Source organism: Rhipicephalus microplus, chromosome 6 (genome assembly GCF_043290135.1).
Source record: "Rhipicephalus microplus isolate Deutch F79 chromosome 6, USDA_Rmic, whole genome shotgun sequence".
In the NCBI taxonomy this organism is placed as follows: Eukaryota; Metazoa; Arthropoda; class Arachnida; order Ixodida; family Ixodidae; genus Rhipicephalus; species Rhipicephalus microplus.
In genome coordinates this window covers 129,827,707-129,852,042 of record NC_134705.1, presented here as the reverse complement: position 1 = coordinate 129,852,042, position 24,336 = coordinate 129,827,707, and the positions used below count along the sequence as shown (strand labels likewise).

The following is a 24,336-nucleotide window of genomic DNA, read 5'->3' as shown; positions in this document are numbered from 1 at the left end:
TGGGAGTGATTCCTGGGTGTGCTTTTGTGCGGTCGTTCGGGTGTCGGCAAAAGCGAACCTCGCGTTCGTTTCTCTCCACTCGGTGCTGTAGAAATCATGCGAGCCTAATGAAACATGTTGTCAGACTTGCTTTCAGTGGTATTATGTTCCTTGAGCTGCTGAAGCAGGGCAAAGGGGTTGCTGTCTGGCAGCAGCAGAATCCTTGAAGGCATGTTGATTGATTGATATCTGAGGTTTAACGTCCCAAAACCACCATATGATTATGAGAGACGCCATAGTGGATAGCTCCGAAAATTTTGACCACCTGGGGTTCTTTAACGTACACCCAAATCTGAGCACACGGGCATACAACATTCCCGCCCCAATAGGAAATGCAGCCGCCGCAACCGGGATTTGATCCCGTGACCTGCGGGTCAGCAGCCGAGTACCTTAGCCACTAGACCACTGCGGCGGGGCGTTGAAGGCATGGTAACGGCAGCTGAATTGTTCATTGAAATGGGCGATGTCACCGAGGCAGTCAGGTCATCTGAAGCCTGTAGGTTCATATGCTCAGGTAGTGGCATGCCGGTTGGGAGCACGCAGGGCTACAGAGGGATAATGAATGCTAGGAACCTTGACGGGGGTGATACTAGCAGCAATGGCCGCCTGCAGCTAGCCTGGTGGCGGTGCTGCCGACGAGCTCAGAAAACGGCCTCCCAGTATCAGCTGCAGGCGGTAGATAACGAGCGAACAAGCAGCTAGCGCAGCAACAGCTGCGGTGACGGCTTGACAGCGGAGTGCCGGCCAAGTGTCAATATTGTCAGAGCGCGCTGGAAGCACGTCCTCTCACATCGGACGCTGGCCCAGGAAAAAAACATTCGTTTGGTGTGGCTTATCTCTTTGTTTGAACAGAGTGCTTTCAGTGCCGAGCTGTGGTTTTTCTAGTTTGCACTCATCCCGTGTATGTTCTTTTCGAGCATTATTTCTCAGTCTGTTTGCCTAAGGGCTTGCGTGTTTTGGGCTATACGTTGCCATTGGTCGCTATAGCACCATTTCTGCGCCCTTGTGGCGAAACAAAGCAAAAAAAAATTGGAGATCCTACGTTTAGTGGTAATTGACGATATGCGGAGCATGAATAAGTAAGGTTGATATGTCCATTTAAAAACCGCACAACGTTACGAGGCAAACGTAAATAGTGCTGTACATGACTTTCATGGCAATTATATCATGTTTGGATGTTTCATCAGTCTTCGTCGTCTATTCACGTCACGTTATGCGAATTTCGGGGTATGTCAAGTTAGGAAAACGGCCGCGAGCACACTGTGAGCGTAGCGTGTTTCACATGGCACGCACGTCGTGATTATCACGTTTGGACTTTGTTCATTTACGTACTGTAATACCAGATTTGATATATGTAAAGCTAGCAAAAAGGACGCGAGCGCATCATCAACAAAATATGTAGTCATGTTCTTACAAGACACGCATGTTATGTTTATCATGTTTGCACCAGATATATATTTTCGTCATCCATGGACGTCACGTAACATTCAATTTGGTATATGTGAAACTACCGAAACGACCACAAGCGCATTGTGAGCGTAGCATTTAGTCATGTTCCACAAGATACGCATGTCATGATCATTATATTTGGATGTGCCATCGTCCATTCGCGTCACGTAATAATAAGTTTGGTATATGTGGACCTAGCGAAACAGCCGTGAGGGTATCATGAGCGTGGCGTGTAGTCGTGTTCTTACATGACATGCATCTCATGAAAATCATGCTTGCACCAGTCATACACCTCGTAATCCATTCAACTTCCCTAATACCAAATCTGGTAAATGTGAAGCTAGCGAAACGGCTGCGAGGACGCTATGAGCGTAGCATGTATTCATGTTTGTGTCAATTACATTCCTCATACATTCACGTCATGTGATACTAAATTTGTTATAAATGTGAAATTGCGAAGCGGCCGTGAGGGCGCAATAAACATGACATGTAGCCATGTGAAGCTCGTAAAGTTTTGCTGGTAGCTTCTAAAAATATTTTGGGGAAAGGACACCCACTAGATGAGGTTGAACTACGCAATCAATGAATTCGTTGTGTTATTATGACATGGGGTGGACATGTACACAGAATTGGAAGTTGTTTTGAATGCGTGGTGCCTTTCTCTAAGGAGCGATATTGGTACCCTGCTCTCATTTATACACTGGCCTGAACGACATGAACAAGAAATAAAAACGAGTATTTTTGGGTGGTGTGCAAGCGCTATACTCTTTATAAAAACTTCGATACCATCGGGGTGCGACTGCTTTAAATAAAGTACCACCACTCCTGACATCGCGTATTCTCTCACAGACCACTATAGCAAGGCATAACTTAGCGAAAGAGCGTTTCTTTGGGCTGACAAAGGAATTGTGGCGTTAACCAGAAAGATCATGCAGAAGAAATTCCTTCACCCTGTGGACATTCTTCTTGATCATTATTGTCATAAGTTTGTTCGTCTACTCACCGCGTTTTTCTGTGCTCTCTCCTAGAGTGGTGACGCATTCTACCCCACTCCAGTTGGTGCCTAATATATCTACGGGAAGAGGCTGATGAACCCTTGCTGCGGGTAGAACTCAGCGCGCAAGTGTTTCACGTACGGTTTTTTTTATCGCACTTTTGATGCTGCCTTGTTCTGCAGTTCTCGCTGTTTTGCAATGTTTTCCGACTCTGTGAAAGTAAAAACCTGTTTTCTTCATGAAGGGAAGAGCGAAAGCTGGGGCACTGTTCTGGAATATTCTAGTTAGACATATTTTATGGAGTAGCACCGAGCCTGAGTTTCCCGGCTGCGCTGGTTGCACTTTTTCGCACGGAGAAATTCGCATCGTTTATGTCGCAAATAACATCCGCGACGTACACTTTGGATGTAGCGCTTTCTACCCTACATTTAAACACCTGAAAGAAGCAATATGCATTCATGATCATACAAAAAATTGCGTGGTCAAAGTTACGCAGGGGACAGAGCTAATACTTCATAACCTGTCTTAGTTGTGAAGAGAAGTTGAGTGCGGTTGTATACATAATGTTACGGGAGCTCCTCTTTGTGAACGGTACTTAACACACATGTCTGTGATAACACACTAGACATGCAACACTCATGTTTGGGTTTGCTTTTGCGAGTGTGCCAGATTGCAAGCGCAGGTAATTTCTTTTGTTGTCACATCTGTTGATCACCGCGTGTCTTAATCAGGGCGTTATACTCCATTTGTAACAAGGAGCATTAAGCATTAAAGAACACTGATTGCTCCTGCCAACTGAAGCTTTGCACCACCTCGAGTAAATTGCACCACAACAATATCATTGACCCGTGCGATTTTAGCCGCGATGATGACGACACTTTCAGTCGATCATGATGGTAACTAAGTACTGATAACAATGGAGAAGAATAGAATGTGCCGTGGTAAACATTTGTTCTATCACCACATACAGACAACGATACGCTGAAATAAGTATTTAAATAGGTTTTTTATTGAAGAAATCGTAAAAAATTCCACTGCCGTTTAGAATTTCTCGCGCAGACCGCCTATACGACAAAAGCCAACGCTCTCGCTTAAAGCCGTGGTCAGTGTCGACGTGCCGCAGCCCAAAACACATAGGTGTCAGGCACATGAGAGAAATCATCGAATAAAAAATCAGGAGGCTTTTGTCTACCGGGAAAGTGAGCGTATGTGAAGTTTAGTGTGTGCGTAGGTGGCTTATTACTTTCTTTCTTTCTTTCTTTGTTTTTTTTTCCTTCTTTCTTTCTTTCTATCTTTCTTTCTTTCTTTCTTTCTTTCTTTCTTTCATTTCATACTTGATGACTTGCCATACTAAAGCACTGGGTTCGGTTCTCCCCCGAACTGAAGGCTTTCACTATAATATATTAATTTGCGTCTGTCTCGAATGATCCCTCACGGGAAGCGCTCGTTTTGGGATCGCAACCAACGATGCACGCTATCATTGAAGAGGAGCTCTTCAACGACACCGCGTTCAAATGCTATCAGCGTTCACGATATTCTCTTAAACGATGTGTTAGCATAAGTCTTCCGGTATTTTACAGCCCAGCTCTTACGGTCGAGGTCTTCTGGTTGCTGTTGACTAAGGCAGACGTTCGTCATGAACCTGCATGCGCTCTATCACCGATAAACATCCCGTACAGTGAGTTAACAAGAGAAGCTATAAGATGTTGGCCCTGATTGCCATATGCCGCCAGTTGGCAATACTGGATGCTCTTTTTGTCCTTCTAGTAACTACTACTACTTCAGCAGTGTTCGAAAAGGCACAAGTGTGCTGCCGGCCATCACATCCTTTAAATACGCTATCTTTGTGCCTTTGTTCAGGTGCTTGTAGACGTGGCTAAAACTCATTGTTACCGCATTCGCTTTCCTTGGCATAATTGTCATATTCTGCATGCTAGAAAAATTGCACAATCTCTCAGCAAGTGTTCATTACTCTCGTAATGTATTTTGTGTTAGCTGATGTTAATGCGCTGAAATGTATTATGACACTCAATCTGGAGCATACTGCAAGAAAAGCAGCAGAAGGGCATCTAAGTGGTGAAATACTGTACCAAAAGGGCTAAATGCCAATTTAATGAGGTGCAGTTCATTTGGTTATGAGGGCATGCATAGTATGGTCACGCCTACAAAAACGTAGCCTGGCTAGCAGTGAGCAATATGCTCAGGTATAGCCACACAACTATTTCAGAGTGGTCTAGGCCGCACCTAGCGTCAGCCATGCACTAAACCTGCTTCTTCCCGAAGAGGCGTCTGCGCGAGGAGTCGTTAGGTGAGTGGCTCACCACAGACACGAGCCAACGAGAGGGTATCGGCCTTCTCCCAAGCCTAGTAATGTGTTGTTTAGCCGTGTCCGGCAAAAGGGGATCCCGCGGGTTGGGCCAACCCTTGGTGATTGACCTTTAAGGAACTTCAGCAAAGGCAGCACACCCCTTGTCCTGGCTTCACGTAGAGAGTACCACTGGGCTGACCCACTCAGTGTAAATCAGCAGATGCTTTTTATCTTTCCCTCCCTGAATCTCCCTCTTTTGCTACCGCGTTTCATTTTTCCTGTCTTCTGCGTTTTATTTTTCGTGTCTTTCTTGGCGACCTTCAACGCAAAAATTTTGATCTGTCTGTCTGTCCACTCTTAACGGCATTGGGTACTTGAAACGGCAGACCCCATCCGCAGCGCCCACAAATGTTGCTCAAGGTTGAGCATTCATCCTTGTGCGATTGTCAATTAAAAAAAAGGCAATTATTGTTCACGTCTAGGGCACCATAGCAAGACGCATATATTTTGCTTGTGCGTCTTTTACTAGATGAGGACTACATAAGTAATTTTAAAGCCCGTAACGCTTATCACGCTGCGATGACCATGCAACGCTTGCACAGAACGGGCAGTGTTTCCTGCGCTTTGTTAAGACGAGACGGTGGTGGCACCTACCGTCGCTTGACTGATTGATTGATTTGTGGGGTTTAACGTCCCAAAACCACCATATGATTATGAGAGACGCCGTAGTGGAGGACTCCGGAAATTTTCACCACCTGGGGTTCTTTAACGTGCACCAAATCTGAGCACACGGGCCTACGATATTTCCGCCTCCATCGGAAATGCAGCCGCCGCAGCCAGGATTTGAACCCGCGACCTGCGGTTTAACCGCCGAGTACCTTAGCCACTAGACCACCGCGGCGGGGCAACCGTCGGTTTGCGTTCTACACCTTATCACCTCTTAGACGGACGCGCACGCCCGTCTCAAAGCTGCGTGTTTCGTTTTCCAAGCCAGATAGCGCTCATGTCTCGCGCGTGACGTGACTTGGTGCGCTCGTTCGCCTCCGCTGCACGTTCGAGGGACTCTAACGCAGCGCCTCCAGAATAGTACTCACCGATGTTCTTGCGCAGAACATCAAATAAATGTCTTGTTCACACTCACCACACGCAAGACTATGGTCTTTCGACGACATTTGCAGAAACATTCAGATACGGGGCAATTTTCTACATCGAATTTCCCTGGCGGCAAGGCGTAACCTCCTGTGCTTGCCCCGCCTTGGGATCCGTCCCATCTGGTTATAGCGGTCGTGCACAGCTAGCGTATGCTAGACGTTTTGTAGGGGCGAAGCTCCTTAGGGCGTGGGCTGTGCGTCCCCTGTAGCCTGTATGTAGCCACCTCTAGTTTAGTTCTTGCAGTGTTCACTAGATGGCGGTACCGTCCCCTGTATGTAGCCACCTCTAGTTTAGTTCTTGCAGTGTTCCCTAGATGGTGGTACCGTCTCCTGTATGTAGCCACCTCTCGTTTAGTTCTTGTAGTGTTTACTAGATAATGGTACTTGTAGCTGATGATGAAAAGATGCAAGATGTTATAAACTAGAAAGCGGTACTTGTAGTTGATGAAAGACGTGAGATCTTATAAAATAGGAATGATGTCACATATGGCGCGTGTCATTGGTTGAAGGCAATCGTTCGATTTAGTGCGGCGACGTACGCTAGGGGGAGCGATGTAATAAAATCGAGTGGGCAAAATGTACAGAGGATTCATGGTTTACCAGGTTTACCTCCGGAGCTTCGCCCACTCATCATCGTTCACTTCGTGGATATGGCGGAATTGTTTTTCATGTCTAGCTGCGTCCCCTTGCTAAGCTCACAGGTGGGTGGCTGCTCCCACTGCCGAACACAACCCATAATTTATCGCTAGACTCTGAGCTGTTTGTTCATTTATCGCTGCCTGAAGAGAGCGCGCACCGAAACAAAATTTCAAACTTTTCAACTGAACAAAGACAAGTACCCGCGCTCTCGTGTTATCCAGAGTGACAAACCTGCAAAAGCAGCTAGAAAATTCTCCCGCTCCTAATTTCAACTTGCTATTTGACACACTTGGAAGAAGTTACAAAGCACGAAAATGGCCAGTGGAGACCTTCTCATTGAAGTGCGAGACAAAAAGCAATATTAAAACTATCCAGCTTGAAGACCTTTCTCCCCAACACATACCAGCACATCGTTTCATGAACACAGTCCAAAGAGTTGTATCGGAGGACGACCTAGTTGACCTGACAGATGCCGAACTTCTTGTCTGTCTGTCTGTCTGTCTGTCTGTCTGTCTGTCTGTCTGTATGTCTGTCTGTCTGTCTGTCTGTCTGTCTGTCCGTCCGTCTGTCCGCCCATCCGTCGGTCTGTTACCCGTCCATACATCCATCCGACCACCCCGCCATCCATCCTTCCTTCCATCCATCCATCCATCCATCCATCCATCCATCCATCCATCCATCCATCCATCCATCCATCCATCCATCCATCCATCCATCCATCCATCCATCCATCCATCCATCCGTCCATCCATCCATCCATCCATCCATCCATGCATTCATCCGTCCATCCATCCGTCCGTCCGTCCGTCCGTCCGTCCGTCCGTCCGTCCGTCTGTCCGTCCGTCCGTCCGTCCGTCCGTCTGTCTGTCTGTCTGTCTGTCTGTCTAGGAAATATTGTTAGAAGTAAAGGATCGCTTACAACCAAGGAGGGGTTGAACTATAGCGTACGGAGCCCTGATCCTGAAATTTACTTGGATACATACACTTGCAGCTTATCCCCCATCGTTGGGAGGTATCTAAATTAGACATTTGCTTAAGCGTCGCCCATTGTTACAAGCTAAACCGGCCAAGTGGTGGTCCGCCATCAGAAACACAAAGAAGATCAGCAGTGGGCTTTTCAGAGAATCCACGATGTGGTGATCAGTGTGCCAACCCCCGAATTAGGACAAGCCCATAGCAGGCTAGTTGCGTAGGTGAGGAGGGCTATAATGATTTTACATATTCATTCATTCATTTATTCATTCATTCATTCATGCATTCATTCATTCATCCATCCATGCGCTAAGTAACATGAATGAATTCCGATACGTGTGAATTGACTAAAAAACCACCTTACCGCGTTTTGTAAGTTACAGGTATGAATGCATCTCAGGCTTTTTTTCGAAGACGATTCCCTGCCGAACCTTTTTATCAAATGATTGGATTTTAAGAAGGAAACTATTAAGAAAGAAACTATATAGCCTATTTCACTTTCGCGCCAATAAATTATTCTAATGGACTAACCGATAACCTCTTTTATTATGAACGTAGGATTTTTCTGCTATTGAGCCCTCCAGTCAATATTGACGCTTAGTAAAATAAACAATTTTCTCGAGACCATATTTAAGCAAACATCACTCACTAAAGCTTTTTCAGGCACCACAATTTCATTGAATATTTTTTTCGTTCACCTCAAATGGAATATCCAGTGCATGCCTTTCTGACTTTATAATGTTATGTACATCTATACAAAAATCTATTGAACCTCGGTAATTGTCTGATATGGGAAAAGCTTTGATGCCGGCTGCCTGAGGTTCACCTTTTCAGACTAAAACGCGATAGCCTCATTGGGTCTTCTTCGCATCATATCCAGTGGTCACCTCAATATTAGTAATAATAATCTCTAGGGTTTTAAATCCCAAAACTACCATCTGATTATGAAAGACACCACTGGAGAAGGCTTCAAATATTTCGACCATCTGGTGTTTTTCTACGTGTGCACGAGCCTGTGCCCTATGCAATACTTACAAGCCTGGAAAGTCTCAAAAGGGACAAATCTGACATTTACGCAGCTGCAGTCACGGGCTCCCATGCGATGTCCACGTTTCAGCTGGCTCAAGTTGCGAGGTCCACTGTGATCCCGCCACCACCATTCAGTTTTTGTCATACCCTTTCACCTCCAACGAAATGTGACCACCACTGCCGGCATCAAACTCGCGGAGGAGCACCCGAGGATGATAACCGCTACACCACTGCAGCGATTAAACCCTAACCAAAGACAAAAAACACACACAAAGAGTTGTGCATCGGCAAACTGGCCTTTTAAAGCTACGAAAGAATGCCTACTCACTTTGATTTTGTGAGGAAACACGCATGTCTGCGTATACGTGCCGTTGTGTCGTTTCGTGCGTTGTGCCGTGCCAAACAGTTGATTAAAAAATCTTCCGTTTTATTTCCTAAAATATTTCCGGGCAAAAGGGTGGGGTCCTGAGTCCAGGGCTTCACAGACCTTGGTGGCTCGTGGTGGCTTGGTCGAGCAAAGCCAGCTGGCTTTCCCCATTCTTGCTGTAAGCCAGGTCTTCTGGTAAGACAGGTTGATTTCGCGTTTACGAAGACACACAGAAGACCACAACTTTTCTCCACAACGTCCGCTACAAGATACGGCATAGTGATCAAACGCATTCAGTTATAATGTGGGGTTAGACATTTTAGGCAATTTGTCAGTATGGAATAGAGCTTTGATGTGCCTAATTGTGGTGACCTCCTCTTGGACCACATTCGATGCAGAACATAACTACGTCATTAGTTCCATGCACTTGTGCTCTCTTACGCAGGTTGTATATACGTCACCTGTAGCACCTGAGAATTGATGCGACGGAGCAATGTCACCATCTCCGACAGCCTACGCTTATGTACCATGCCTCGATTTACATAAGGATTGCTGGAGGGCCGAAACTTAATACCGAAGCTCATCATGAAGGGGCTCGTAGGCTCTCCAAAGAGAAGTTGTGTTGGCTTAGCTAGCTAGACTTCCATTCCTGAAATTTGGTTTAATCAGCAGAAAGGCTGCAAAGTCAGGAAATGTAATCAATTATTTCTGAGCGTGAAGGGTGGAGGATCTTGAAGTACACAAAGGAACGCGACAAGGTAAGTTGGTATAATACTTGTTTTTACACATAAATAAACTCCGAAAATTTTCATTTTCTTTACCTTGTGGACAATAGAGAGATGTCATTCTCACGCTTTTAGAGTGCTTCCTCGTGTCATGAACTTTAGGAGGCCCGTTTAGCAAGACAAAAATCCATGCCACAGCTTTTAGTGCAACGCTTTCTGACCAAAATGTCACGTTTTGTTTCGTGTGTTTTCTAGAGAACACGTTGATATAGTCACTACATATTTCAAATCAGCTAAACTGCAGCTAAGCGAAGTACTTTACTTGGCGAATCGACTCGCTTACTGCCTTTTCCCTGTACCCTACCTGATATACGTATTAAGCTTTCCTGCACTAGACCAATGTATTAGACCAGTTACAATAAACAAAAGACGCCACTTCAGGGTTATTTAGTACACGAACGAGTGCATTCCCAGTGCTTCTTTTGCATGACAAGGAGAACTTAGTCACTCGCACGCAGGCCCATGTTTTTCGGATACCGGTGCAATGCATCCGAACACAAGGATCTTTACAGCAGAGACTTACGAGATGCTTGCTGGGGTCAAATGCATTAAGCAATCAAGTCTAAAATGCAGTAACATACACTGGCACCCTGTGTCTGGTAAAAACACTTAAAACGCTGAAAAAGAAAATATAAAAATCTTGCCCTTGTTTCACTTTATTCACTCTTATGCACAGTCTACACACTCAAGCAGCATGTCATGCTCTGCTGGGTGCAAGGGTACCACGAGATAAAGGGAAATGTATTGGTAGACCAGCTTGCTGCATCAGCTCATGAAAGCGCTGCTGATACTTCCGTATCTGTCCCTCCACTAGACACAAAACCCATCGTAAAATGAAAACTCTTAGTGTACTGGCAGCGTTTATGGGACACACAAACACCAAATATGCTACATGTCATCAAGATGAACCTTGAAAACTGGCCATTAGTGTCCAGATCACGCCGTAAAGAAGTAACACTTACCAGACTATGAATAAGACACATACAAAGTACACACGCACATCATTTGTTCGGTTGCAATCCAGCCTTGTGCGACAAAGGTGGTCAACCCCTTACTGATGTTCATATTTTAATATCATGCGGTGAACTGGATCTTTTCAGAAAAAAAGAAAGAAAAAGAGTTTCTTGATATTGTTGGTATTTGATATGTTGATAATTTTCCACAATTGACCCTGGTAAGCCACAGCTTGATCTCTGGAGGGATAACGCTGCTGTGGTAGCCGCATCACAAAAAGCCCCTTTCTCGTGGCCCTTGGAGACATGGACGTTTCACGAGGCATCCGTGATCAAACCGCATCTTCAAAATTTTAATATATGAGAAGCTTTCTCCATTCATTTCACTGCACACATTACATGTCACTCTCATAATTTGATTACCTAAATGTTTTACCCGTCTTTAGGGTGAGAAAAATAAGGCTCCAATACAGCCACTTAACATATTTATTGTTCACACTCGTCCCGAAGTACTGGCGCTCCTTGGCTTTTAAATGACCCTAGCGCCAATAATTAACACCAATGTTCATCAATTTGACGTAGTTAACAAAGATACCTAGTACAGGCGAGTTTCTTCGCAAGTTGAAGTAGGAGACTGGAAGAACCACGTCTCGCAGGAGCAGATTCAATGGATGAAACAAATAATCGTGGAGACCATGGTGGTGCCAGAGTTCGTGAAGTTGTGGAGAAACACAGACATTCCATAAACGTGGAGGTGCATCATCGTAAAACTTATGTCTCCTTCAAACATTTCGGCGACATAAGAAGTAATCCTCTTAAGTACCACAAAGGAAGCTGGGTGCTTCAACATTCATATGAACAATATGACGGTCATGTCGAAGGCGACACAGATAGGCATTGCGTGAATTATATGCAGCAGAGTAAATTAGAAAATTGATGAAAGCGTTATGAAAGAAAAAGCCGACAATTACCCGTAGGTTGCGCAAGGTAACTAGCGAATACCTCCGTATTTCACAGAAGAAATTTACCCTGCCCTAAGAATCAAACCCAGAAGCAACGTCTTCTTGTGAAGGTGGTTCTACCATTAGAGCGGGACGCTACGAAGTGATAGCGCCTGGTCATATTTATTAACCATTTATTGCAAGTATTCCCCAATAACTATCCTTAAACCGGCAAGATGGTCTAGGGTTATGAGTAGTTGTTAGCTTGATCTTTTTTCTGCGAATTGCAATTGTGGTCACGTCAGTACCAAGACGTATTGCAATAATAGTGTCAGTTAGGGACTATTTCGAAATGTCAGGATACCGCATATATTATTAGTCCAAAAACTTGAGTAATGATGAAAAATTACTAATCACTAACAAAATTCGTGAATATAGCAGCGGATTAGCTCGAAAAATAATGCCTAAATTGAGATGCAAATGAAGTAAATGTAGAAGAAATTTTCTTACACCTATTTTATTAATCTTTCAGAAAATGAAATGCAGAAAAATTAAGATAGCTTCATACTATGGAACCAAGCCCTGAGAAGGGGGGATAAACAACAACAGGGAAGGCAGGGAGGTTAACCAGGCACATGCCCGGTTTGCTACCCTAGGCTGAGGGAATGGGAAGGGGGCATAAAATGAGAGAGAGATGAAAGAGAAGAGAAAGAGAGAGAAAAAACAAAAAAAGGGGATTGTTAGTCAATCGGCTGGGGCGTATGCAGCGGTGGCACTACACAAAAGTTGAAAGTGGTCACGTAGGCCTGTAGTCTTCAAAAAGCACGACAGCTTTGACTGCTTTTTGAGCCGACGAAAGACGATGTTGGTGTTCCAGTAGCATCTGCACAGAGAGTTGCCGATCGTCCAATTGTCGCAATGCGTCCGAACGCTTCTGTCTTTCAGAGGCAAAGCGAGAGCAATGATATATCAGGTGGTCGATGTCTTCTTTGGTGCAGCAGACACTGCATTCCGCATTGTCGGTCAATCCGATGAGGGTTCTATATGCTTTTGTGAAGGCAACCCCCAACCAAAGGCGACAGAGAAGCGAAGCTTCACGTCGACGAAGTCTGGATGGAGGTCGAAGTTCCAGTCGAGGGTTTATTTGGTATAGTCTCGTATGTCTTATGCTTGGGGTGTTCCACTCCTGCAAACTCAGACTACGTGCCAGGTGACGAAGTTGCTTTGCGGCGTCAGTCCTTGACAAAGGAATCGGAAGGGTGTGCTCTTCTTTGTGCGATGTGCGAGCCGCGTTGTGTGCAGAATCATTGCCACTGATCCCACAATGGCCAGGAAGCCACTGAAACTTGACCTTATGGCCTGTTTCTTTGACGTGGTGAACAAGCTTGACAACTTCGTAAGTTAATTGTTCATTGCAACCTCGTCCAAGGACTGACTGCATGCTCTGTAGGACTGGTTTCGAGTCGGAAAACACAGCCCATTTACTCGGTCTTTGGGATTTGATGTACTCTAGGGCGCCACGCAAAGCCGCAAGTTCTGCCACCATAGACGTAGTGACATGTGACAGTTTGATTCGTAGAGTGATTCCTCTAGCTGGAATCACCACCGCACCACCAGAACTAGACGCTGTGGTTGAACCATCGGTGTATATGTGCACGTGGTTGTTGTACATTTCGTGCAGAAGGCTCAAGCTCAATTGTTTTAGGGCTGATGAAGGCAAATTTGTTTTTTTTCTGTAATCTTGGGATTGAAACACGTACTTGTGGAAGTGTCCGGCACCACGGAGGATACACCAGTTTCTCAGCAGGCGTGAAACCTGACGTAAACGACACACGATGAGCACAGACAATTTCACTAAATTTCGTGCGGGGCCTCTCAGTAGCGAGGGTTGCCAAGTGGTGGGAAGGATTCCTAGCATGTTGCCTGAGGTACGTACGCATCGTTTCTATGGTGATCTGCGTCATGGTCGAATAGTCCTGTGCAATTTCAATTGTTTCAGCTGTCGATGCGCAGCGGGGTAAACCAAGGTATATCCTAAGCACTGGGGCTTGAATATTTTGGATTTTGTGCCGGTTAATTTTGCACGTGTTAGATATAACAGGTAGGCTATACCGCAGGAATACAGTAAATAATACCTTGACACCAAATAATACCTTATATTACAGCTGTAATATAGACTCGACAGACATTCCCCAACTTTTCCTAGCAAGAAACCTGAATAGGTGACAAATGGCAGTCATCCGCTTTTTCACGTAGTTTACGTGGGGTGTCCATAACAGGTTTCGGTTGATTACGACTCCCAAGAACCTGTGACTAAGGCTGCATGACACCAACTGCCCATTAATTGATATGCCGTAAGTGGACATTGGTTTTCTGGTGAAAGCCACGACTGCACACTTCTCACTTGCGATTTCGAGCCCTTGTTTGCGTAGGTTGTTCGATGTCACTGATGCTGCCTTCTGAAGTCGAGTGCGATGTTGAAGTCGAGTCACACCTGATATCCACACACAGATGTCATCAGCATAAATGGAAAGTTGTACACTGCTTGGTTGCTTGCCAACTAGTTCAATGAGTGTTAGGTTGAACAGCGTCGGGCTTAGCACTCCGCCTTGCGGGACTCCTCGGCTGCAGTAATACTCGGGTGTCGGGCCATTCTCTGTCTGCAAGTGAAATGATCTATCCTGTAGGTAGCTTTGAACCCATGTATATATCCTGCCACCGAGTCCCACTCCTTCTAGTGCGCTGAGAATGGCTTCGTGGGTGACATTGTCATATGCCCCTTTAACGTCAAGAAACAGAGCAGCAGATAACCGTTTGCAGGCCTTCTGGTGTTACCCATATGTCACCAAGTCAACTACATTGTCAATTGACGAGCGGCCTCGTCTGGACATGGCATCTGGATATAGTTCGTAGAGCTCTAAGCACCATTCCAGACGCGTTAAAGTCATCCTTTCCATAACTTTTCCCACACAGCTCGCGAGGGCAATCGGGCGGTAAGAGGAAATGTCCAAGGGTGACTTGCCGGCTTTTAGAAGTGGAATCAGGTGACTTGATTTCCATTCCTGTGGAACCATGTCAGTTTGCCAGGAGTCATTATACAGCTGCAAGATTGCCTTCAGTGCTTGATCTCCTAGGTGACACAGAGCGCGGTAAGTGATGCCGTCAGGCCCTGGCGCTGAAGAACGTCAACACAAAGCAAGTGCAGCCTTTATTTCGTCCATTGAAAACGAAATCTTCATTCGGGGATCACGTGAGGATACAGAAAAGTCGGGCGTCTTCGTCCCAGTTGAATTTGACCCGCAGGCGATCCTTCGACAGAAAGAATCTGCGACATCAATCTCTTCGCAGCTTAAGTGAAGTGCCAGAGATTTTAATGAGTAGCGCTGAGTAATGGTTGTACGAAGACCCCGGACAGTTCTCCAGATTAGTGACAGAGGCTTTCTGGGATCCAAATACTCGCAAAAAGATACCCACCGTTGCTTGTCCAACTTGTCCATGTGACGCTGTATTTTCATTTGTGTGCGTCTGGCCACTCTCAGATCAAGTGACCTCGTGCGTCTATAACGTCGTTTTGCACGACGACGAATCGCTCGGAGTTCCTCGAGATCAATGTCCATACCAGTGCAAGATGAGCTCACCGGAAGCGAACACGTCGTTGACTGTAGGGCACTCTTCATTGCGTCCTCTAGGTTGAAAGGTGAGGCGCCAACATAGTCTCCCATGATCAACTTGTATTTTGCCAATCGGTGCACTGGACGGCTCTGGAGGACTTGAGACTTGAAGAGCCGTCAATCTTCAGATATGTTGGGATGTGGCAACTAGCCCTTGATCCAAATCCAAAAACCAGTGCACTCTGCTGGCGAACGAGCGTGCGACGAAAGTGAGGTCCAGGCAACTGATATAGGCTGATCCGCGCAGATAAGTAGGGCTGCCGTCATTCACGAGGATAAGTTCACATTCAGTAGCGAAAGACACTAACTGTTTACCTCTAGTGTTGACCCTGGAGCTTCCTCATAAGTAGTGATGGGCATTGAAGTCGCCAGTTATCACCCATGGCTGGAGAGTTGAATTCAAAAATCCGCGCAAGCGCTCACGGTCTAGACGACTTGATGGATGTAAGTAGGCTCCGATGATTGTGAATGTGGTCTTCTTGTTTTTTACTGTTAGGCAAATGTACTAGTTTTCTTCGTCAGGGGGTACAGGGTGATGAACATAAGTTAAGTCGAGCCGTATGAACACAACGACCTTGCTGCGCTCGCCGTGGGTAGAAGACATAAAGCACTCATATCCAGACAGTCTCATATGAGCTGACAGGTTCGGTTCACAAATCAGAATTATGGAGAACTGGTTCGTGAATACATATTGCCGGAACTCGGAGATACGCGCCCTAAGTCCTCTGGCATTCCACTGAAGGACAGGTGCATTCTTGACCTCCTCTGGAAAGGATAACATGTTGTGGGCCATCGTGTTACCTTAGAGCTGCAAGCACCGGACTCAGTGTCCAGCACTTGGAGTGTGCTCTGCGCTGATGGGGTGTTCATGTTGCTTAGGAGCATGCGCATTGCGCTCATAAGGGTCTGCAACATGTTGATGACCTGGCGATCCTCAGTTGTCTTTTCAACAGTGGTTCGTCATGGCACCGAGGTTGGCGGGATTCGTTGCACCTCTGAAACAGGCTGTGTTCGTGGAAGTGATGGCCACTCTTCACGAGGTGGGAGTCTTGACCCTGATTCTGTTTTCGGTGTATCCGTCTCCGCCGAGCTTGACGATGGAGGGCCAGTACTTCTTGATTGAGATGACGTGTCTCTATCGGCAGATGTCACGTTGCGTGATGATCTTCTGTGGTTACGCCGACGTCGCCTGACGGTAGCAGCGGCTTCCCTGTGCGTTGAATTGTCGCGCACTATGCGTTTCAGCAGCTTGCGTTCATTTCGCACTCGTGGGAAATCTTTAGACGACGCTTTATGAGCGCCGTGGCAATTGGAGCATTTGAACGCAGTTGCGTGACAGGTGTCTTCTGAATGAGGTTCGGCACACCGCGGGCACACGACATTGCTGGTACATACTCCTTTGACATGTCCCATTTTGAAACATCTGAAGCATATTAGGGGCTTCGGTATGTATGAACGGACCTGGTGGAGAACGTGGCCAACTTTGACGTGTGGGGGAAGACTGCCTTCCTCAAAAACAATCTTCAGGCATCGTGACTGACCAAGCCTTGAGATGTGCTTGATGAGGATGTCGCCTGTAGTTGGCTTTATCAAGATTGGGAAATCATCAGCGGGAATGGAAATGTCCACGTCATAAATGACGCCAACACTGCCCTTACAGTCAGTGGGGATCACTAATTTAACTGTAACTCTGTCGATTTCCGAGATGTTCTGTAGGCTTTGCAGCGCACTACGATGTAGAACATCAACTGCCAGAACATTCTTCCGTGAGTTGATCCTGACGTCTTTAATCTCATTTGGAGCGAGTACTTCGAGGTATGCAGAGAGGACTTGCCTGTTAAGCCGCCGTAGGTTGGCTGAAGGGTCCACAGCGTTGAAGAGTATAGTGTGTGGCCAACGCTGCGCGGTAGCCTGCACGGTGGATATACTCGCCGTCGACGATGTTCGTAGCAGTCTTCTTTTTGCATTGCCGCTCATGACGACTGTGTACTCGTCATCCGATGACTCGAAACCATCGAAATAGAGCTTCGTTGCCTCGCTGTCTGTGCCACTTGAGGTGGTCCCACGTTTCCTAGCCGCTCCCAGACGTAGCGGTTGTCCACCTCGAAAATCCTGAGAGGCTTCTTCATCCCTTCTCGCAAGGAGGGAGCGTCAGATCCCAGAATTTGCGGTAAAACAAATAGAAAATTTGAGACAAGGGTACAAGCGTTCTATGAAATAGACACTTCCCTGAGAAAGAGCTGAGCTACGTAACCCTCTGTGTCTCTTTCGGTTTTCTTGTTTTATTTCTTGTTCAATTTTATAGTCTTAGGTGTTATTTTATGCATATGTAATTATTTATATTCTCTTCATATTTTTCCATTCCTTTTTTATCGATTTCTAGCATTATTCGTCAAATTCTTTCTTAACTCATGGTTTCACCTGCCCTCGAAGAACAAGAGGAAGAAGGTTTCTTTTCGGCGTGAGAGCGCACACAACATGCTACAGTTGGCTGTGCTGTATGGGATTTCTCATGTGTAAATAATGTAACGGTTAAGGTTGAAGGATGTTTATTAACGGGTGAGGTTGATGAATGTGGAATCATGGTGTCGGTAGGCTGTACCAGTTCACGTCTTCCTCTTCTTCTCCTTCCTCGGAACACATCTGTTGAAATTCAACCTGAAACCGATCGAAGAACACAATGAAGAAGACTTCTTGTTGGTGCGAGCACTCGCCGAGTATTCTGGAGTTTTTGATGCTCTTGGGGTTTTGCGTTTGTTAATATCATGATACTGCAATGAGGATAAGGAACGTGTAATCTGCTGCTCTCAAACATGGGACACTTGATGAGCTTGCACAAGGAAGTGTGAAAACTGGGTCTCTTTTTACCTGCTATTGCGGCTACTCTGCTCATATGCCATCCCACTAACATGTCAAACACGAGATTTCTTTATCACTATGTCAAGTACATGATATAGACTGCATCAGGGAACAAACCGGGATTGAGGACATCATGCATAGTTGAAATCAACATAAGAAATGGATATGGGCCGGGCATGTAGCGCGTAGGCCGGATAACCGCTGGTCATTAGGAGAACTGACTGGATTCTCAGGTAAGACAAGCGGGTTAGGTGGAGACAAAATTAGGTTGGCAGACAACATTAAAAAATTTGCAGGTACAAAGTGGCAGCAGCAAGCACAGAACCAAGTTGACGGGTGCAACATGAGGGAGGCATTTGTTCTGCGTGGACCTAGTCAGGCTGATGATGATGATGATGATGATGATGATGATGATGATGATATAAAGTACATAACGGACTATTGACCAGCTTGCATACAACTTTGACGAGTTTTATTGGAGCTTAAATTGTCGTTACGAGCAGCCTCACCATTACTGTTCATGACTCATTAACATGATTGGTTTGTGAGTCAAGAAAGGTTTGCCAAGCGAGAACCATGAATTACCCAAAAGTGGCTTAAACTCTAAATGTCTGATCCTAAAACATTAAAAGCCTAACCAAACCCTAAAATTGATCATTGATAATTGAAAAATGGATCGACAAGTGTGATTCAAAAAATATCGTCCTGTGACCACGTCCCCATAACGCTATAAATTCAAAAGTAACAGAACGTGCATAAAATGGGACGAGGACCTCCGGTTAGTTGAACGTGGTATTATTCTTTGCCTTTGAGCTGACAACAAAGGTTACAGCTAAAGCACAGTTGCAAAACTGGGACACAATAATATCGACAATATTCATCATGAGACTCTTGTCCAGCTTGTCTGGACCGAATAGCCTGAACAGCCTTTTGCGCATTCGCGTACTATGTTATTTACATTCCTTCCATTTGGTACAGCTTCACCAAAAAAGCATTAGGAATAGTTGATGTGGACAGCGAGGCGTGTTCAAAATGAACTATTGAGTTAGAGGTTGTTTTATTATAAAAGCTTAATTTAGTGATTCGACAATTTTGAGATTTTAACAATTGCATTGCAGCGTTTACTAATATCAACATTCTTGAGACAGAATTTCACACTTCACCTTTCTTAAATGTATTTCACTGATTCTGATAGCCATTGGGCTGCTGTGGTTGCGCACGTGCTAGAAGTATATTGTGGAGTCAGCTGTCTTGTGGCTGTGTTTTGTGTTTTAGTCCATGAAGTTATGAATATTATGGCTATTTTTACCACAGTAGTGTACCGATGTCGGTTTATAGCCATCTGCTATGAAACTCTCAGAACACTCACCGCTTATAAGTAGACATAGATAGTTCCACAATAAAGTTGCGAAATCACCTTCTGGACTTATTTTGTTTTGACAGCCTTCTCTAGCAACCTTTCGTTGACGTTGTTGACAGAATCAAGGCTGATGAAAGGTTTTACTTAGAAAGAAGTAGTGGATAAATTATCTTGATAAATTAGAAAGATTGTGTATTTCAACTAAGACGATTCACCATAGCAAAAAAGCGACCAAGATAGCCATATTTTCTTTTTGTTTAAAGCTTTATTTGAAATAATGCTACGTGCTATACAACGGTGGGTACCAGGATTTACAATCAAACATGAAAAGTGAGCTTCGAAATCAGCACGAGCAATGAAAAAATTCTCAGCATGGTGTCGTGACAGGTGCGAAAAATATGTGACATCATCGTGATGTCAATGTGAAGGCACATTATTAAGTCTTTCCTGCACACTGTCGCATGATAAAAAGTGACACGACCCTGGAGTCAATACGTTTTAGGACACAAAAGCTTTCGGAGGGAGTGGAAGACGTTGAACAGTCGAGAATAAACTGATAATGTTCGCTGACCCTTCAGGCTTTATTCGCGCAAATGCATGTGCATGAATGTTGTCCTTATTTATTGAACAAAAAAGAGCGTATCCCTTGACATTGCATGTAAAACTATGGCAGTTCAATGTCCTTCCAAAGCTGCATCACATCAGATCCTGTGGTCTTCCTCTCGATCCAAGCCTTTGTTTTTTCGATCAACTCTGGAGTGAAGTGTTCCTTCCAGTCACCGATGACACCTTTCCGGACAAAGTCTTCGTTCGGATGCAACTCTCCCATATGGGGCCAGATGTCACGGTACACCTGCAGTGCCTTCAAAGCTTTGCCAGACGGCAGATTGAGCAAATTCATTACCGAGGCGCTGATTTTTCCAGCGAAGATCTGCTTCATGTTGCTTAAGCTCGAAGCGTTTACAACTTTGCGGAGTAGCTCGGGGTCTTTTCGGAACGCTTGCGCATAATTTTCTCCGAGAAATTTCGCTATGTTCAAGACCCACAATTGGTGATCTTTTTTCACATCTTCGTACGTGAAAAACAGCACGTTGGGGTTGTCGCGACGTTCGTACCAGGAGAGCACGTGGTCGAAGTAGTCACCGTAGGACAGTTTGCCGGTCGTGAACATGTCGTGGAACGTGGCAAACGAGACATCCTTCACGCTGATGGGAGTAAGGCCTCGCGTGTGGTAGTAATAGGACACGCAAACGTCGTACACGTTCCTGGCGACGCAAACGTACTTGGCTTCCGGCGAGTACGGTGCCTTGTGAAAAGGCAGGTGAGTCTTGATTAGACCAGGTCTGGGCATCTTCTCGACACCATCTTCACCGAAGAGTTCCAAGTGCGGAGAGGTCAGCATGTACTCTGCGAAGGTTTTGGGCACGTTGCCCTCTCCAAGAATGCTGAGGATGACGTATTGCATCCAAGTTGTCCCAGACTTCGGATACGTCACTATGAAAATATCGTCCGAGCGGGGCTTGTAAGAAAGTGCCGAGCGTATCATGTCTTCGTGGTACCATCCGTGCAAAGAGACGCCGTCGACGTGTTTGTAGCTTTCCAGGTTCATTGTGGCATATAGTCACTATAGCAGCTGAAATGGGTAAATAACGAGTTGTTAAGTAGATGTGTAGACGCTAACTTTGTATATTTTGTGCAATTTCACAACTGACAGGGTACAAGAACACGTTTTTACGTATTTTTGAAAAGTCGTTGGGGTCAGTTTCAGTTTTGACACCAATAAACTCAACAATTGGCGAGTAACTTTAAAACAAATTGCAAAGTCGTGTTAGCACATTTCAGTTTGTTTATTGTCGTATATTTGTGATGGGCTATGAGTAAGTTTTCGAATAGTTATCACCGAGCCCCGAATCATTGATTTGTAGTCAATGATATTGACACATTAATAGGTTAACTTGCAGAAATTCGAGTAAATTAAAGATGCGCTTTTTTGACTGACAGTATATGCATTATAGCATATGCAAGGCCTGAAAGTATAGAGGACGTTCTTATTATCATGCAACATTATTAAAAAAATGAATGCCTAAGCGGAGAGCAGACGTAGTGCATATTGTTTCCGGTATACTGTAATAGCTGCTACTAATGGTTTCGTTCTTGATAATTAGTAAACTAGTAAACATTATATTCGTAACTTTAAGAGAACTCACCTAGTTATTAAAATATGATTTAGTGCATCGTGAGTTTGTTGAAATGACATTTCTCTGCTCCTTAGTCTGTTAAAAAAAGAGCCAGCAATGTATAAAAATAACAGATGACTACGCTGCCATCCACAAAAGAAAGCAGCACCTTTAAATACGCTTACTGAAAACCAACTGATCTTCTTCTTTTTTGTTTCCCTAGACCGCACTCCAAACATAAGCGAGGATGGGGGTTGGGCGCCACGTATATACGTCAAGATTTTGCAAAAATTCCTTCAGCTGATATATATGGCCGCGTTGGTATTCATAACTCGCGGCCAACTGTCGTCAATAAAAGCTCTCTGTATAAAAAACCGTCAACAGAATCTGTGTATAAAAACAGTTACACAGCTTGTGTATAAAAAAGTGGCGCTTTTCTTCGGACGAGAAATGGCAGATAAAGTGGATTGTATTTCTTTATTTCTGCATTTCTTTCCTCATTAACATGGTCTACCTCTCAGTGAGCCTTCCTAAGGGTACCGTTTCCTGATTTGAAAAGCAGTATATGCACCTGCACCTTTTCTGATCTCACAAGTTTTCTTTATTGACAAGAATAAATAAGCATGCAATTAGTGCGCTCTTGATAGTAGCCCGGATAGATGTCATTTCAGCATTGAATATGCCCCTACTAAATATTTTCGTAACTAGGTGAACACTTTTGAAACACGAACATAATTAAAGTCATTATTGATTTTCATTCAGTAAAAAAATGAGTAGAGGCTACTGTACAATATACTGAGAACTCTCCACTACGGCTGCTTCGCACAAAGCCCTTCCACATTTATAATATCGTGCTTTGTGATAGCTGGGAGGCCCTGTGTTTAACAACCTTGTGTGTGTCAATGGCAATAAGGGTACAGTAAAAAAGCTATGAAGTTCCGTCTTAAGAACTGATCGATTCATCAGGCAAGGCAATCATCAGCATGACGTGCGACACAAACTTAAAATGCGAATTCTTTCTAAGCTAACCTCGGCCACCATAAGCGTATCTATCTATCTATCTATCTATCTATCTATCTATCTATCTATCTATCTATCTATCTATCTATCTATCTATCTATCTATCTATCTATCTATCTATCTATCTATCTATCTATCTATCTATCTATCTATCTATCTATCTATCTATCTATCTATCTATCTATCTATCTATCTATCTATCTATCTATCTATCTATCTATCTATCTATCTATCTATCTATCTATCTATCTATCTATCTATCTATCTATCTATCTATCTATCTATCTATCTATCTATCTATCTATCTATCTATCTATCTATCTATCTATCTATCTATCTATCTATCTATCTATCTATCTATCCATCCATCCATCCATCTATCTATCTATCTATCTATCTATCTATCTATCTATCTATCTATCTATCACAAATAACTGGTCTCAGCTACCAGATATAATTGTTATATAATTATAGGTTTTGTGGGAGTTTACGCTGAACCTAAATTAGAGGACATGCATTGTGTATACTCAAATATTTGTTTCATTACCATAGTATCAAAAAATTCGCGTGCATTCGTGCCTGAGAAAGAGGCACGAATGCCCACCAAACGACGCCGTGAACGTTGCTAATTTTTGACCGCTTCGCTTTACGTCGATGTCCATGGAGTGGCAGGATCATCTAGAATAAATACTTTGAAATTCGTAAGCTACGGGAACTGCCCAAGCTGCTGTTCTGAGATCGATCATTACTTCTTTTCTTAGTGCTATAAAACAGTTATAAAGTGAAAATATGTAACTTTCGTGGCATTTTGTGCATATAAACGTAAGAACACCGTTGGTATTTGGAATACCAAGAACTATGGTGCCCATAATTTCTCTTGGCAGACTGAACGTGGGTAATACAAATTGCTGACGTAATAGTCGAGTACTAACAACATCTTCAATGCTGTTCATATGCTCTTTTTTCTGAAAACTAGGTTTTGACGTCGTCATTATTTTAGGATCTGTGCTGCAAATGTATAAAAAAGAAAATCGCGGAACAAGCAAAAGAAATTGAAGTGGTATGTTTTATGGTATCAAGAATATTATCAATCACACTATGATGACAACTAAATAGTATCTGCAGAGAATAATTGCTGATATACTTACTGATCACTGCGGTACTTCTGAAATTGTTCAGTTACGGCGAAGCCCGAACAAATCTGCGGCAGATGTGAGACACTCCTCCCTTTTACCACGCCAAGAAACCAGCTTGTGAGTGTTGAGAAACGCAAAAGTGCTGACGCTGCTCGAGCAAGATAACTCGCGTAGTCGGAATCTGCAAAACGTCCTTTGACTCAGGTGACAGGAGAATGACCGTCAGGACAAGTACGAAGCTTCTTTACTGCCCCTCTGTCCACAAGCCGATAACACTATCTAAGTGCCCTAATATGAATTGCATATATAAAACGCACACAAAGCTTTCCTAAATAAAGAAACGCAGAATTATCATTTTACTTCCTTCAACAGTCCTCAATCACTAAGCACAGAAGGCGTAAAGCGCGTTGGGGGGCGTTTTATGAATAACTAGTTTTAATGGGTATTTTAAGAAGTTGCATATTCTTATTGTTTGTTGCTTGTTC

The 24,336-nt window shown here is 44.3% G+C and overlaps 1 protein-coding gene across 2 annotated transcripts; it reads right to left on the bottom strand.

The window, feature by feature from the left end:
• Positions 1-19,763: 19,763 nt before the first annotated feature.
• LOC119168471 (sulfotransferase 1E1) lies at positions 19,764-24,014 on the bottom strand. Of its 2 annotated transcripts, none has more exons than XM_075866566.1 (2): positions 23,864-24,014; positions 19,764-21,151 (listed from the first exon to the last, which is right to left on the bottom strand). In XM_075866566.1, the coding sequence occupies exon 2, from the start codon at positions 21,125-21,127 to the stop codon at positions 20,183-20,185; it is 945 nt and encodes a 314-aa protein (XP_075722681.1). In that variant the 5' UTR covers positions 21,128-21,151; positions 23,864-24,014; the 3' UTR covers positions 19,764-20,182. The 2 variants fall into 2 exon arrangements, with proteins under 2 accessions (XP_075722681.1, XP_075722682.1); XM_075866567.1 differs by lacking the exon at positions 23,864-24,014 and adding an exon at positions 21,726-21,743.
• Between the last annotated feature and the right edge of the window lie 322 nt (positions 24,015-24,336).

What these genes read in the sequence shown, in the direction of transcription:
- LOC119168471 (XM_075866566.1), bottom strand. Translation starts at nt 21,127, where the DNA reads ATGAACCTGGAAAGCTACAAACACGTCGACGGCGTCTCTTTGCACGGA.